The sequence below is a fragment of the Hippocampus guttulatus genome, chromosome 3, assembly GCF_054856545.1.
Source record: "Hippocampus guttulatus isolate MCC_2025c chromosome 3, RoL_Hgut_1.0, whole genome shotgun sequence".
In the NCBI taxonomy this organism is placed as follows: Eukaryota; Metazoa; Chordata; class Actinopteri; order Syngnathiformes; family Syngnathidae; genus Hippocampus; species Hippocampus guttulatus.
Genome location: NC_141263.1, coordinates 10,322,770 through 10,336,412, shown reverse-complemented (window position 1 = coordinate 10,336,412; position 13,643 = coordinate 10,322,770). Strand labels below are relative to the sequence as shown.

Here is a 13,643-nt window from a genome sequence, read left to right as displayed (position 1 = left end):
AGACCGTATTTTTTCCAAAATCCTTCCACATTCCCAAAACATGCATGTTCGCTTCATTCAAGTCAATCAACAAATTGAGAATTCTGATGTTGTTCTTTATTAATTCCGAAAGAACAGTTGATCAAAATGTAAAGATTTTGCTCAGGATTGCTTTGCATTATAACAGTGGCGGAAAACACCACCTTTTTGTTCCTTTTATTCTTTGTGTTCCAACTTTGCTGGTCAGGCCCACTTTCCACCAATTAGGGTGTAAAGAGATAAGATAAGATATCCCTTTATTTGTCCCGCAATGGGGAAATTATAGTCAGAATTCAGAAAGGAAAACGCTGGGTAGGGAGAGGGAAAAAAACCACGCTCGAACTATCCTCTTCTGAGGATAATTTAAGTCCAGGATAAAAAAAGACCCTAGCACATACATAAGCATATGACAGTTACAACAAGTCACAAGACATAACATGTAATAAGGGGCAGGATGAATGGGGGATGGGGTGGGGGAGGGGGGGGGGGTGACCGCGACGGTCCTGACCAGCTGCACGGACACACGAGCGCTCTGCAGATCCTACCACGTCACGGGGGAAAAGAATCGGAGCGATGAAGACTGTGATAATAAGGATGTGTATGCGCGTGTGGTTGTCCAGTTGTGTATGTGTATGCGTGTACAGGTCATAGCTGCTTCGTCGAGGTCTGCTCATGAAGACAGTCCCAGCTTATCAGTCCATGGCTGAGAAGGAGGGGGTGATGGTGGGGGCCCTAGATTCCATGCATACTTCCATCCAGCCAGATAGCGTTGTTTGTTTTGGAGGGAGGGCCGCCAACAATTTCAGACAGCCTTGAGTCCGTGGCCTGTATCTCTTCAGATGTGTGCCAAATTTGTTTGAATAGCATGAGGAAAGTCAGTTTGTTTGAATAATTTATTTCAAAAAGTGAAATATGTATGTTGTATTAGTTCACCACACACAAAGTGAAATATTCCAAGCCTTTATTTGTTTCGATTTTGATGATTATGGCAGAAAGACACAATGAGAATTTTTATCATGTGTCAAACAAGAAAGCATTTTAAACACAGAAATGTTGGCCTTCTGTAAAGTATATTCAAGTACTATGCCGTCAGTACTTTGTTGGTCCTCCTTTTGCATAAATGACAGCATCGAGGTGGCATGGCATGGAGGCGGTCAGCCTTTGACAGTGTTATAGGAGTCCAAGTTGCTTTACTGGCCTTCAGAATAGTCTTCATATCAAGGTTTCTGTTCTTTCATCTTCCTCTTGACAATACCCCAAACATTTTCAACAGGGTTCAAGTCAGGCGAGTTTGCTGGACAATCAAGTACTGTTATTTCTTGACCATTGGGAGATGTATTGGTAGTGTTGGCTCTGGGCAGGTGCCAAATCCTTCTGGAAAATAAAATTGTCTCCAAAAAGCTTGCCAGCAGACGTAAACATTAAGTGCTCTAACATTTCTTGGTAGACAGGTGTGTTGACTGTGGATTTGTTCCACCAGCAAATGACATGATCCTCTCCATGTGCAGGAGTGTGAATGAATGCATGGTTATTTGTACAAAGAAAAGTAAATTAATTGAGAAATAACAATTAACCATACCAAAATTTGGACCCGGCATATTGAACAAATGCTATTAAAATAAAGGACTTTGTAGAAGCTCAACAGAGTGGTTAGTTTTCATTTTTTAACACCCCACGCTTACACATTTTGTTACGTTTGGCTGAGTTTCTGACAAAAAAAGTCCGTTTTAGTTGACTCTTTATTGCATAGTATTTTTGTTCCGATCCTTATATTTAATTTACTAGGTCATCGCGTCACAAGGCATTTCTGCTGCAGCCGTCATTTTGGTAAGATTTTTCGGCCACAAGAGGACCTCATAGTATAGACCATCAGAGCTCTGATGATAACGAGTCTTTTTGTTTGTTTGTTTGTTTGTTTTTTTAGAGTGCCTTCGTTTGATGGGACGCTGCTGTTTAATTTGTCCAAGTGGAGTTGCCGTATTGCTTCCTTTACAGCTTTGCTTCCGTGTATCAACCAAATCCGCTTCACGAAATAATTTTCCTGAATTAGTACTCTACATACTTAAGCCTCCACACATGACGTCCCATCAGTACAGCAGCCTTTATTAAATACTCGTGTGCGGATAAACACGCGTCGGTGTACGTTAAAGCGAATTCTCCTGTTTACCTTAGCTTAGCCTGCTAGTCACTCACAAAAGACGCGTTTGTTCGTGACACGTTGAGATGCATAAATCAAGTGTGAATATCAAGTGATTGTGATGGTCGTCTGAAAATGTGTGCAAAAAGTGTCAAAGAGGAATACGGGGAGGAACTTTCTGAAACAAAAGACGAGAACAAGCCACAACGGCAACTACTTGACGCTGGTTTCAACAAGCCTCAGGATGACTCACACAGGGCAGGTAGGTTTGTTCACTTGTACCGAAAGTCAACATTTATGAACTAAGTCAACAGGACACCCGAGAGTGACGTACGTATAGGACAAAATTAACCATTCCCCACTGTTAACTTTGTGTCTTTGATAATAATTACTGACAAACATTTACAGTCTGCCACCAACCGGGATTGGCCGACTTCTGTAGGAAAGTACGTGATCGGCATATGTCGATCAATGACTCATTGCGATCACACATCACCCGCAGATTGGTTTGGTTTGGTTTGTTTGTTTATTGAACATAAAACATATATACAGTAATAATTTGACAGAAAATAAGGTAGATAAAAAAAGAAAGAAATCAATCTTCATACAACACAGTTATTATGTTCAAGGGAGTAGGAAGAATCGTACTTTGCAGCCTGCAGCCAACTGTACTGTGTGCAGTGTCCTCTCCTCTTTCCCTTAACACTGCACATGCAACAGACCAAACCATGAACTGAATCATAATGTACGTTATGTTTGTGCATTTTCTGCAGTGTGAATTCAAAACAATGTCCTGTTATTTTATAACAGGACATTGCTCAAATATTGACTGAAATCACGGATTTGGCTGATCGATGCCACTAAAGAGACATAAGCCACGGACTCAAGGCTGTCTTAAATTCTTGGGCAGCCTGCTACCAAAACAACATCTGCTATCTCGACCTTCCCCTGATGAAAGTATGCACGGAAGCTAGTCCCCCACCATCACCCCCTCCCTCATACATTCCCTTGTTTCACCGTCTTCATTGTTTATGTCTTGTGACCTGTTGTAACTGTCATATGCTTGTGCAGGAGTTTTTTGCCTCACTCAAATTATCCTCAAAATGAGGGTAGTTCGAGCGTGGTTTTTTTTTCTCCCCCTCTCCCTCCCTTGTGGTTCCTTTCTGACTTTCGGGTTGAGTGAACGCTGGCGCGTTTTGGCTGCCGCTGCTCAACCCGTATTGTTTTGTGTTTTTTTGTTATTGTAAAGTGTCCTTGGGTGTCTTGACAGGCGCTTATAAATAAAATGTATTATTATTATTATTATTATAATAAAGGGATGGAAATTTGAATATAATTTATTTTTTCATCTGATGCATCAATCAAATAAGTAATTGAAAGATTAATTTCTTTTTTTTTTTAATAATCCTTTGTTCGCAGCTCTAAAATTTAAAAATATGCAGTTAATCTATGTTCCCCAACTGATGTTGTGGGGATGGCGCGGCAGGAATTTGACAGAATAGGGCTTGAAGTATTGTAAACAAACATTTTAGCAAAGATGACAGTCCGTATGTCCAGATGATTGTAGTATAAATTAGGTGGTGTCTGTCTAAACAATAAGACACAACATCGAAGTCACAACATTTAGACTTCCCTAAGCAGTGTGCGACTTTGCCAAACCACATGCTTGTCTTCTTGTGTCTTGCAGTTGTCAGTGAAGATTTTCATCCTGAACCAGTGCGCCCTCACATTAAAGAGGAAGAGGAGGAGGCTGATGTTAGCAAGTTGCCATTCACTTGTGTCATTGTGAAGTTTGAAGGTGATGATGATGATGAAGAGGAAGGTGATGGAGACCAATGTGCAGGATCACAAGCATACAGCCTCTTAGCTCCTGTAACAGACAGTGACAACAAAATGTCTGACTCTGATGATGATGAACACTCAAAAGCTGATATGAAATGTCAAACTGATGACAAACAGTGGGAATGTTCTCTGTGTGACAAATCCTTCTCTGCGAAAAAAAATCTGAGAAGACACATGATGCTCCACACTGGAGAGAAACCTTTCAGCTGTTCAGATTGTGGTAAAAGATTTGCGAGTAAGGCACACTTGAATAGACATGCAAGAACACACACTGGAGAGAAACCTTTTTCCTGCTCAGTGTGTGGTCTTCGAGTAAGTCAAAAGACTAATTTAACAAATCACATGAAAACACACACCGAGGAGAAACCTTTTGCCTGTCCTTTTTGCGGTAAAGCGTTTGCTCGCAAAGCACATTTGAACAGACACACAAGAATACACGCCGGAGAGAAATCCTTTGACTGCTCAGTCTGCACCTTAAGTTTCAGTGAACGTTCAAGTTTGGCTAAACACATGAGAGAACACACTGGAGAAAAAACATTTTCCTGCTCGGTTTGTAGTAAATGTTTCTCTCAGAGACTCGCTTTGACAAGACACATAAGAATGCACACTGGTGAGAAACCATTCACTTGCAGCGTGTGTGATAAAAGATTCCCTCAAAAGTATCAGGTTAAGAGACACACTTGTGTTGTTGACAAATGCAGCAGTAAATGAATCTGCAGAACTTTGATAAACTGTGTTGAAGTTTGAGTGGGTGTGATCGAATGGATACGTGATCATGAATAAATTACAATGGTGGGAAGTCAGGGCCAGGTCGGCTGTCTCTGATGGCCTCAACACCATCAGTGGCACTGACTTACATTTACAACCTTGGTGAAAATATGTTCATTTCTTGACAACAGTGTATTTTCTCAATTCTCTAGTGAGTGTCTTTGGCTGCCCAGCTTCCAGTCATGTGCAATCATTATGATCTGCCCACAGTCTGGTGGTATTAATAAGGGGATGAGGTTACTTTATTCCCCACTGAAGGCATAGGTCTGAAATGTGGGACCCGGTTGAATTTATGACAAAGTCTTTAATCAATGTTGATTTCTTGTTCATGAACACCGTATTGTTTTGTGTTTTTTGTTATTGTAAAGTGTCCTTGGGTGTCTTGAAAGGCACTTATAAATAAAATGTATTATTATTATTATTATTATTATTGTTGCTCTGCTTTAAGGGTTGTCACTGGTGTTTGCGCATTGGTGTCACTGCTTTTACCAATGACTGTTTTTCGTCCACAGGAGAGGATATTTGAGATTCCCCCTACGTTGGTGTAATTGGGGTTCCTCGCGGCGTACCAGATGAGTATAAATTGGTTAACCAGGTTGCTGCACGATTGGGGTCCATTTTTGTAAACGTGCTGACGGGATCTGCTACCTCCACTACAGTGTCCAGAAGCTTGCAAATTATACTGTGGAAGCCTTTTTGGCGATTGGAAGTAAAACAGCAATTGACAGTCATCTCTCTGATGGTGTTCCGGGACTGCATAGCGGTCAATGTGCTCTTGGCTGGGGCCAATCGAGCGTGTGCGGTATGTGGTGAGCGGTGCTGTTCAACCACGCCCTGAGGGCCCCGCAACACTGATCCGGAACGCTCCGGCGTGACCACGCCCTTGTCATCAGAGTTATGGAGTAAGACCTTTGTCACGTAACATATTGGTGTGTTATGTCTTGATCTTTCAAATTCTTTTCTCTCAGCTATCTCGACATTGTGTGGATTTGCTGCGGTCCCTGTATCAAAAGCTCTGCTTATCCAATTTATCACTACGGTTGTGGCACCCACGACGTCTAAATTGAATGGAATGCACCCTCTGCTGTTACTTTTGGATGGCAGTGATTCTGATGTGGAAAACAACTCGGCTTATGGTGACTTGTTTTCATTTAGATATCAGGATGTTGTGGTCAATGTTCGCCATCTTTTCCTGGGTTCTTTTTCAGTTTGATTTTTGATCTGGTGGTAACCTCTTTCTCTTCAACCTCTGGGTCTACCTATGTTGCATGTGCATGCCTCCACTGAATAAAGTCCGTCGGGAAGGTTCTGTGTGATGATATGAGCAAATGTAGGATGAACAGGGGGGAATGTTGGATTGATTATTTTTAGTAATCATACATTCGCATATTATTCGATTGATTGATTATGCTCGCAAAGAAGAATGCTTCTGCCTGTCATGATAAATTGATTTTGCTTGCAATGAAGAACGCTTATGCTTTTAATAAAGATATATCCTTTATTTACTCACACCTATAATCATTACATATTCTTTATTATGTACTCACTTTTATAATCAAGAATGCTTGGTGCACTGTGTGAAAGGTTAGGGACGCAACCACCTTTCCGAGGACGTGGTTGGGAAGAGATAACTGTTAAGACTAAACAGTGAGCAAGGGTGAACAGTGAATGGAGCCATCAACACCAGCTGCAACGTGATGTTTTTGTGACATTTGCACACATGTACGTCATTTGCACTCACATACACACACATAGTCAAACAAGTTCAGTGTGTGTTCAACAGCCCCCACCCTTTAGGTTGGACACACCTATGTAGTAGCTTTCCCAATAAATGAGGGGGGGGGGGAGGAGGAGATCGTGAGGGGTGACGTGCCGAGAACTGAAACCGAACGCTTCTCCTCGTTCCCTCCTGGTACCAGAATTGAGTCTCCTGTCTCCTCCTTGTGTTTTATTCCTGAGTGTCAAATTGGACAAACCTGACAAACATTCTTGATTGAGCTCCGCTATTCATGTACCTGTTGCTATGATCATTAAAGTTGTGAACACCCCGAACTGGTTGCCAGCTAATTGCAGGGCACACAGACAAACTACCATTCACACTGACGTCGCACTTCGGGACGATTCTTGAGTTTTCCATTAACGTGCCATGCATGATTTTGGAATGTGGGAGGAAACCGGAGTATGCAGACACGGAGAGGACATGAAACCTCCACACAGGAAGGCCAGAGACCGGAATCGAACCCTCCACCTTTGTATTGTGAGGAAGCAGTGATGACGTCATGCTTGCTCTGCCTATAGGCGGAGCAAAAAGGAAAGCGAAGCGAATGAGATGCTGTTCCCAAGTTTAAGTGCACGTTCTTCTCTTTCTCGCATCAATCTCTTACCATATCATGTCTACGTTAACGTCGTTCATACTTAGTGCCTAAAAATTAGAGTCGGATTCGTGCACCTCGAGCTATCTTAGCATGCTAGCAACGAGTTGCAAACTAAGACGCGGAAGGAAGGGACATACTTTGCGCAGAAGACATAGTGTGTTAGTGTGAAAATGTGTCAAGTTGAAATGCTGAGAGCGTTGCTGAGTCAGCGACTCAGTGCGGCCGTGGAAGAAATATTTGGAGTGTTTGAAAGAACGATAGCAGAGTACGAGGAGGAACTTTCTCGGACAAAGGAGGAGAACGAGCGACAACGCCAACTTCTGGACACCGTTTTCAAGAAGACTCAAGATGAATTGCACAGAGAAGGTCGGTGCCTTTGTTTTGATTACAAGCCACCTTTATATTAATGCTCTGAAGGCCTCACCTCCGGCCTTCGGTAGAATGAAGCTAAGCGATACTGCGCATGACTAAACTGTTCGCCATAACCGGAAGGTATGTTTATGTATGGTGAGAATTCAATTCCTAAACCTTTATTTAAACACGTAGAGCTAAATCAGGGTAAGTACCTTTTCAATGACGCAGAGAAGCCATATGACAGAAAAAACGACAGGTGGGGTGAACGGAGATCTTTCTCATGTAAAATATGCGCCTTGGCTCATTAAAAGTTGGGAAACACTAGGCCGGAACACCAAGTGGTTCCACTAGTAGATGCTGATAAAACGTAAAGGTGCCACTGGTTGAAAGCAAAAACAGGTGGACTAGTGGCATATGGGTCTTTCAGTTGAAAGGTTCCTTGCTAGAATCTCTTCCTTCCTGTGTTGTTCTCCTTTCTTTCCCTTAGTCGCAATGATTTTCTGTGGGTACTCTGGCTTCTTGCCGCATTCCAAAAATATGGATATTAGCTTGATTGAAGATGAATATTGCCATAAATGTGAATATATGTTTGACTGCTTGTTTGTCTATATGTGGCTGGGCACTATTCCTGGGTGTAAAATCATCATAGTTTAGTATGGCTTATATTTATGCAACAAGTGTTGGAAAGGATGGATTTAAAAAATAGGTGACCCAAGGGAAGTTATTTTCATGCTTTTCTTTTCTCTGTGTGAGTATGTTGAAACTTCTGAATAAATTCTGTTAGCGAGTGGACATACTTTGAACAACATGGCCACAGTTGACAACACTAAATTCAAGCCAGTGTTTCTCAAAAATGGGGCGTGTTATTCTTGAATTTCAGATGCACTTTAAATCTTTTCTGTTCCAGTTACTAAAGCAATTCTTTGTTGTAAGTTGGTTCATATAGTTGATCCATATTCCTTTCTTTTTTTATTCTCTTATACGTTAATAAGGATACAGTGTTATGCAAAGGTGTACTTATAACAATTTTATAGACAAATGATACTATTTATAGTCGCGCGGGGGGGTGGGGGCGCGAGATGTTTTCCTCTTCCTTGGGGGGGCATGACAGAAAATAATTGAGAACCACTGCTTGAAGCTAACCTGATTTTAGGGATGGGTACCTTTCACATTTGAATTGGTTCGGTTCCAATTCTTGGTGCCTGAGAATTGATACCAGTACTCACTCGTACCAAATTTCTATATTTTTGTTCTGTGGTTTGTGGCAAATAATGTTAATTTATTTTAAAGTTTTAAAAAAGCAATTCAATTTAACAATTATTTTCCATGTACAAAATTTGACAAACAACTAAACGTCATGATTTTATAAAAATGAGCCAGAGGGTGGAGTAAAAATAAAGTTGCAATATTTTACAATTAATAAAGTATGAATCTTCCAAACATTTAATTAATATTATAAAATGCAAAGTTCTGTCCAATGAACATCACAAGGAATGAAGTTAAACAGTAATACAAGGGATGAAGACAAATAATTGTATTAGTGTTATCTTTGTTCCTTGCACTGTTGTTTTTCAAAAACGCAAGGCGTGCCGCATGCCAGGCGATTAGTTCAAACCCACCTTGGATTGAAATATTTGAAAAAATTACAGTTGGAAGAGGATGTGAATGAGAACAAAGAAAATAAATGGCATCAAATTCATTATTTGAATGTATAATTTGGCGATGATAGTTTACAGTATATTTACTGTTTAAATTATTAACATGGGCATTTCTAAACATTTTTCAAGGAGAAATTACTTGCTCACTTTTTTTTTGAGTTAAGGCAGGGCTGTGTCCGTATTAGTGTATATCAGCATCCACCTAACCTTAAAGAGCAAACTAAAAACAATTCTGTTCAATATCATCTCTTATAAGACACTAGTGATGCGTTTTTTTTTCTGATTCACTTTGATGCCGTTTGCAGATGCAGGAACAGGAGAAGGCGTTGACGGGATCAAGGAACTAGAGCCTCTACACATTAAAGAAGAAGTGGAGGAGGCTGATATCACTAAGTTGTCAGTGATTCAAATCACTGTGAAGAGTGAAAATAATGAAGACAAAGGGCAAAGTGAGCTGCACAAACAGGATGAGACTCTGAGCAGCAGTTCAAGTCAAGCCGTGCCGACAAAAGGTGATGGAGACCACTGCAAAGGATCACAAGTAGAAAGCCTCCTTGCGCCACTTTCAGATTGTGATGACATGATGTCACACTCTCCTTGCACTGATGATGAACACTCCAAATGCGATTTGGTATGTCACAATGACAACAAACATGTGAAATGCTCACAGTGTGACAAACTATTTTATGACAAGTCAAATTTAAACCGACACATGAGGGTCCACACAGGAGAGAAACCCTTCACATGCATAATTTGTGGCAAATGTTTTAACCTGAAGGACTCTCTCGTCCGACACACGAGGATCCACACGGGAGAGAAACCATTTAGCTGCTCAGTGTGTGGGAAAAGATTTTCAATTAAAGGAACTTTGAATATACATGCACGAACGCACACTGGGGAGAAACCATACCACTGCTCAGTATGCAATGCAAGTTTTAGTTGTCATTCCGGACTTGGTCAACACATGAGAAGACACACTCGCAGAAAAGCTTTTGTAACGTCACCACCTTCAGCATCTATGATGAAAGAGACAGGGCCATGAAGCTGTTCACCTTTTCCGTGTGTGTGTGTGTGTGTGTGTCTCACACACACACATATCCATACTTAATCAGTGAACAATTATCACATTAAGCTGTGCTCTGCATTGAGAGCAAGGTTCTGGTACAGATCCAAAAAACAGATGTATTTACTTGAAAGACAGGTTATGTTACACCAAAAGGAGACACTAGTGACTATGTTTGCATGCAGTCTCGAATACAGTGGTTTCTCCGTGATCTTGTGTTATTTTTGGTCTTTATGGCAAACAATGCCACCATGTATGGCATACGGTTGTACCAATTAGAAGCGCTACAAATACATTTCATCGCTAATAATGCAATTTAAATAATTCTCTTATAATGTAGTATATCTCTGCGTGTAAGTTAAATATTTGTGTGCATCAAGTTGTCAGAGCCATCAACAATGAAATTAAAACAAAGCCCATCAGGAAAGAATCACAGCCAAATGGAAACCTAACTTCTGGTTCTCACGATTCACGATCTCGAGGTAATATTCTCTGAATGGTTGATGCAAACAGTGAAATTTGGTCTTTGAGAGGCTCCTTTGTGTCATTTCTTCACAAAGGAGTTCTAGCGTAAAGCACGCACTTATAACAATGTTTTAAGAGAAGAAAAAGCTGTTCGAAACTGTGGCAACGTAAGATGGCTGCCCTCTGGCTTCAGCCGCGACCGGCCCATTGACAGTCTATTCATATACTATATGTCCGTGATGGGCGGCGTTGCCTCTCAATAATAATAATAAGTATAATAAACATTTTTTGTGAAGAATGTTGTCGTTTTTCCAAACTCGCTCATTTCATGGCTCCATTACAATTGACATATAAAGCAACGATCTGAAATGCTTTTCTATCTGATTTAATTTATCCATTGATTAGTAATTAAAGAGGAGTGGTTGTTTTCGACAATCCGATATATATTCAAATGTTTAACAGGTTAAAATACTTCTCTCATTTTTTAAAATTCACGTTAACTAAATCTGCGTTCCTTACGCACGGCAAAGACGTAAATTGCGTCGCGATTCGCCAGTCACGTGACGATGGCTAGCTGAAAGGCGACTGCGACACGAACAAACTGAGATGAACACAAGGAACCCTATATCGAACAACTTTAGTCGTCGTTTTGCTTTATTCTCTGCGTGGATTGTTCTTTCTTATAAAAGAATAAACATCATTAGTATTCGGATAAACTCGTCTCTGTAGCTTCCCTGGCTGTCTCAGCTGACTAGCTTGCAAACAAACTTAGTGAGGCGTTCGTTTCAACAAATTTCTAAACAAAGATTAAGTGTGAGTGTAACGTGTTGTGATCATCGTGTGAAAATGTGTAAAGTAGACATGCTGAGAGCATTGCTGAATCAGCGCCTAAGTGCAGCTGTCGAAGAAGTGTTGGTTGTCTTTGAAAGAACGATAGCAGGGTACGAGGAGGAACTTTCTCGGACAAAAGAGGAGAACGAGCGACAGCGTCAACTGCTAGACGCTGTTTTCAAGCCTCAGGATGAACAACGTAGTACAGGTTTGTTCCTTGACATCATTTGGATTTAGTTCATATGTAGCTGACACACACATACACTGTCGGTTCCGTGTGTGCTTGTATTTATTGGTATTTCCATTTGATTTTCTTGCTTTTTCAAATCTCTTACTATTGTCGTTCATGCTCCCTGGTTCAAATCCTCCTTGTCGCTTCTGTCCGAGTTTTTGCTGCCTTCTGAGTTTCCAAGGTGTCAATCAGTCAATCTAGATCTTAATCACGGTTGACTTAACCTCTTTTTTTCACGTTTCACAGGGTTGGAAAATTGAGGTAAAGTTGCCATCAAATACTTACGTAAAGTACATCTATCTGACCCCTACTTAAAGATAGTAACAAAGAATTTGTACGTCATTACTTCCTATCATAATACCAACCATACTCCCACACGTCACAGATTCTGGCAGAATTATGACGGTGTAGCTCAATTCCTCATCGAAGATGTTTGTGTTCTTGTGTCTCGCAGGAGTCAGTGAAGAAGAGCCAGAACCCCCCAGCGTGAGAGAGGAAGAGTCCGTTTACATTAAAGAGGAAGAAGAGGAGGCTGATGTCACTGGGATTCCAGTGATTTGTGTTTCTGTGAAGACTGACGATGATGATGATGATGAAGAAAAAGAAGGCTGTGGAGACCACTGTAGTGGATCCCAAGCAGACAACCGCTTAACTCCAGTGTCCGTTAGTGACAACACAACATCACACTCTCCTGACTCTGATGATGAACACTCAAAAGGGGACATGACAGGTCACACTGACAACATATGCTGGAAATGTTCTCATTGTGACAAAACGTTTGTCTACAAGTCTCTTTTGACAAAACACATGATTATCCACACCGGCGAGAAACCTTTCAGCTGTTTGTTTTGTGGGAAAGGATTCTCTCGAAAGGGACATTTAATTAGACACACAAGGTCACACACAGGTGAGAAACCATATACCTGCTCTGTCTGCGGCACAGGTTTTACTGTTCGCTCGGCGTTGGATAATCACATGAGGACACACACTGGAGAGAAGCCTTATTCATGCCTGGTGTGTGGTGAAAACTTCTCCCAAAAGGGAAATTTATTGAGACACGCAAGAACACACAATCAGAATGACGTTTTTAGCTGCCCCGTCTGTTTAAAATCCTTCTCCCAAAAGGGGTATTTAAAGATACACTCAAGAACGCATACCGGAGAGAAGCCGTTTCCATGCCTGGTCTGCGGTGCACGATTCAGTGTTCGTTCAGTGATGCTCAAGCACGTGACAAGAAGGCACAAGCAGGACAGAGTTCAGTGTTTGTGACATTCAAAATGAATGATTACAGTTTGTGTGTTTTTTTTAACATGTGTGTTTTCATTTTTAAATTTATTTCAGAAGAAAACGTATTTACTGTTTGCTACCATGTATCACTCAACACCATGCTTTATCTTACACCATTTTATGTGTCGTTTTCATCTCCACAATGTTTTTCATAGGTCTTCACCACTCAATGGTGAAGACCTATGTTCTTGGCCATTCATATTGTACAGCTCACAAAATACAGTTTATTAAATATTTTGTTCATCATGTGAGCATTCATAAAATGATATAATATGAGCTGTTGGTGCTTAAACGTGGAAAAAGAAAATCATGTGAGATTGCGTCATGTCTTTGGATAAGCCCTTGCCGTTCATTTTTAAGGCCGTGATGTACTGGATACTGTTGCAGAGGCACTTTTAAAACAGTCTGTTGTGTCTTTTAATCAAAGGCATGTACAGTGTTGATGCATCTCAATAAACTGCAGTATTGTGGAAAACGTTCAGTTCAATTCCAAAAGTGAATTTTATTTACAGTACAGTGATGCCTTGACTTACTCTGCAAGTTCCGCTGCCGTTTGAGTGAAGACTGTTCAAAAGAAAGAGACGATATACTCAGCCGTCTTGAACAGGACAAA

The 13,643-nt window shown here is 40.9% G+C and overlaps 3 protein-coding genes across 9 annotated transcripts; all 3 read left to right on the top strand.

Moving 5' to 3' along the window:
* Positions 1-1,998: 1,998 nt before the first annotated feature.
* On the top strand, positions 1,999-6,690 carry LOC147207419 (uncharacterized). 7 transcript variants are annotated; one of them, XR_015100412.1, is made up of 3 exons: positions 1,999-2,417; positions 3,843-5,667; positions 6,350-6,690. XR_015100412.1 is itself a non-coding variant. In XM_086106660.1 (3 exons), exons 1-3 carry the CDS (start codon positions 2,291-2,293, stop codon positions 5,311-5,313), a joined length of 231 nt encoding a protein of 76 aa, XP_085962786.1. In that variant the 5' UTR covers positions 1,999-2,290; the 3' UTR covers positions 5,314-6,690. The 7 variants fall into 7 exon arrangements, 4 of the variants coding, with proteins under 4 accessions (XP_085962786.1, XP_085962785.1, XP_085962784.1 ...); XR_015100410.1 differs by having other exon boundaries at positions 5,734-6,690; XR_015100411.1 differs by having other exon boundaries at positions 3,843-5,901.
* A 362-nt stretch (positions 6,691-7,052) lies between these two features.
* On the top strand, positions 7,053-10,933 carry LOC147207418 (uncharacterized). The gene is made up of 2 exons (XM_086106662.1): positions 7,053-7,506; positions 9,458-10,933. The coding sequence occupies exons 1-2, from the start codon at positions 7,311-7,313 to the stop codon at positions 10,192-10,194; spliced, it is 933 nt and encodes a 310-aa protein (XP_085962788.1). The 5' UTR covers positions 7,053-7,310; the 3' UTR covers positions 10,195-10,933.
* Positions 10,934-11,255: 322 nt separating this feature from the next.
* LOC147207417 (uncharacterized) lies at positions 11,256-13,509 on the top strand. The gene is made up of 2 exons (XM_086106655.1): positions 11,256-11,719; positions 12,198-13,509. The coding sequence occupies exons 1-2, from the start codon at positions 11,527-11,529 to the stop codon at positions 13,010-13,012; spliced, it is 1,008 nt and encodes a 335-aa protein (XP_085962781.1). The 5' UTR covers positions 11,256-11,526; the 3' UTR covers positions 13,013-13,509.
* The last annotated feature ends 134 nt before the right edge of the window (positions 13,510-13,643 follow it).

What these genes read in the sequence shown, in the direction of transcription:
- LOC147207419 (XM_086106657.1), top strand. Translation starts at nt 2,291, where the DNA reads ATGTGTGCAAAAAGTGTCAAAGAGGAATACGGGGAGGAACTTTCTGAA. An exon ending in GGATGACTCACACAGGGCAG is followed by an intron (nt 2,418 to 3,842) that starts GTAGGTTTGTTC and finishes TGTGTCTTGCAG; the next exon opens with TTGTCAGTGAAGATTTTCAT.
- LOC147207417 (XM_086106655.1), top strand. Translation starts at nt 11,527, where the DNA reads ATGTGTAAAGTAGACATGCTGAGAGCATTGCTGAATCAGCGCCTAAGT. An exon ending in GGATGAACAACGTAGTACAG is followed by an intron (nt 11,720 to 12,197) that starts GTTTGTTCCTTG and finishes TGTGTCTCGCAG; the next exon opens with GAGTCAGTGAAGAAGAGCCA.
- LOC147207418 (XM_086106662.1), top strand. Translation starts at nt 7,311, where the DNA reads ATGTGTCAAGTTGAAATGCTGAGAGCGTTGCTGAGTCAGCGACTCAGT. An exon ending in AGATGAATTGCACAGAGAAG is followed by an intron (nt 7,507 to 9,457) that starts GTCGGTGCCTTT and finishes TGCCGTTTGCAG; the next exon opens with ATGCAGGAACAGGAGAAGGC.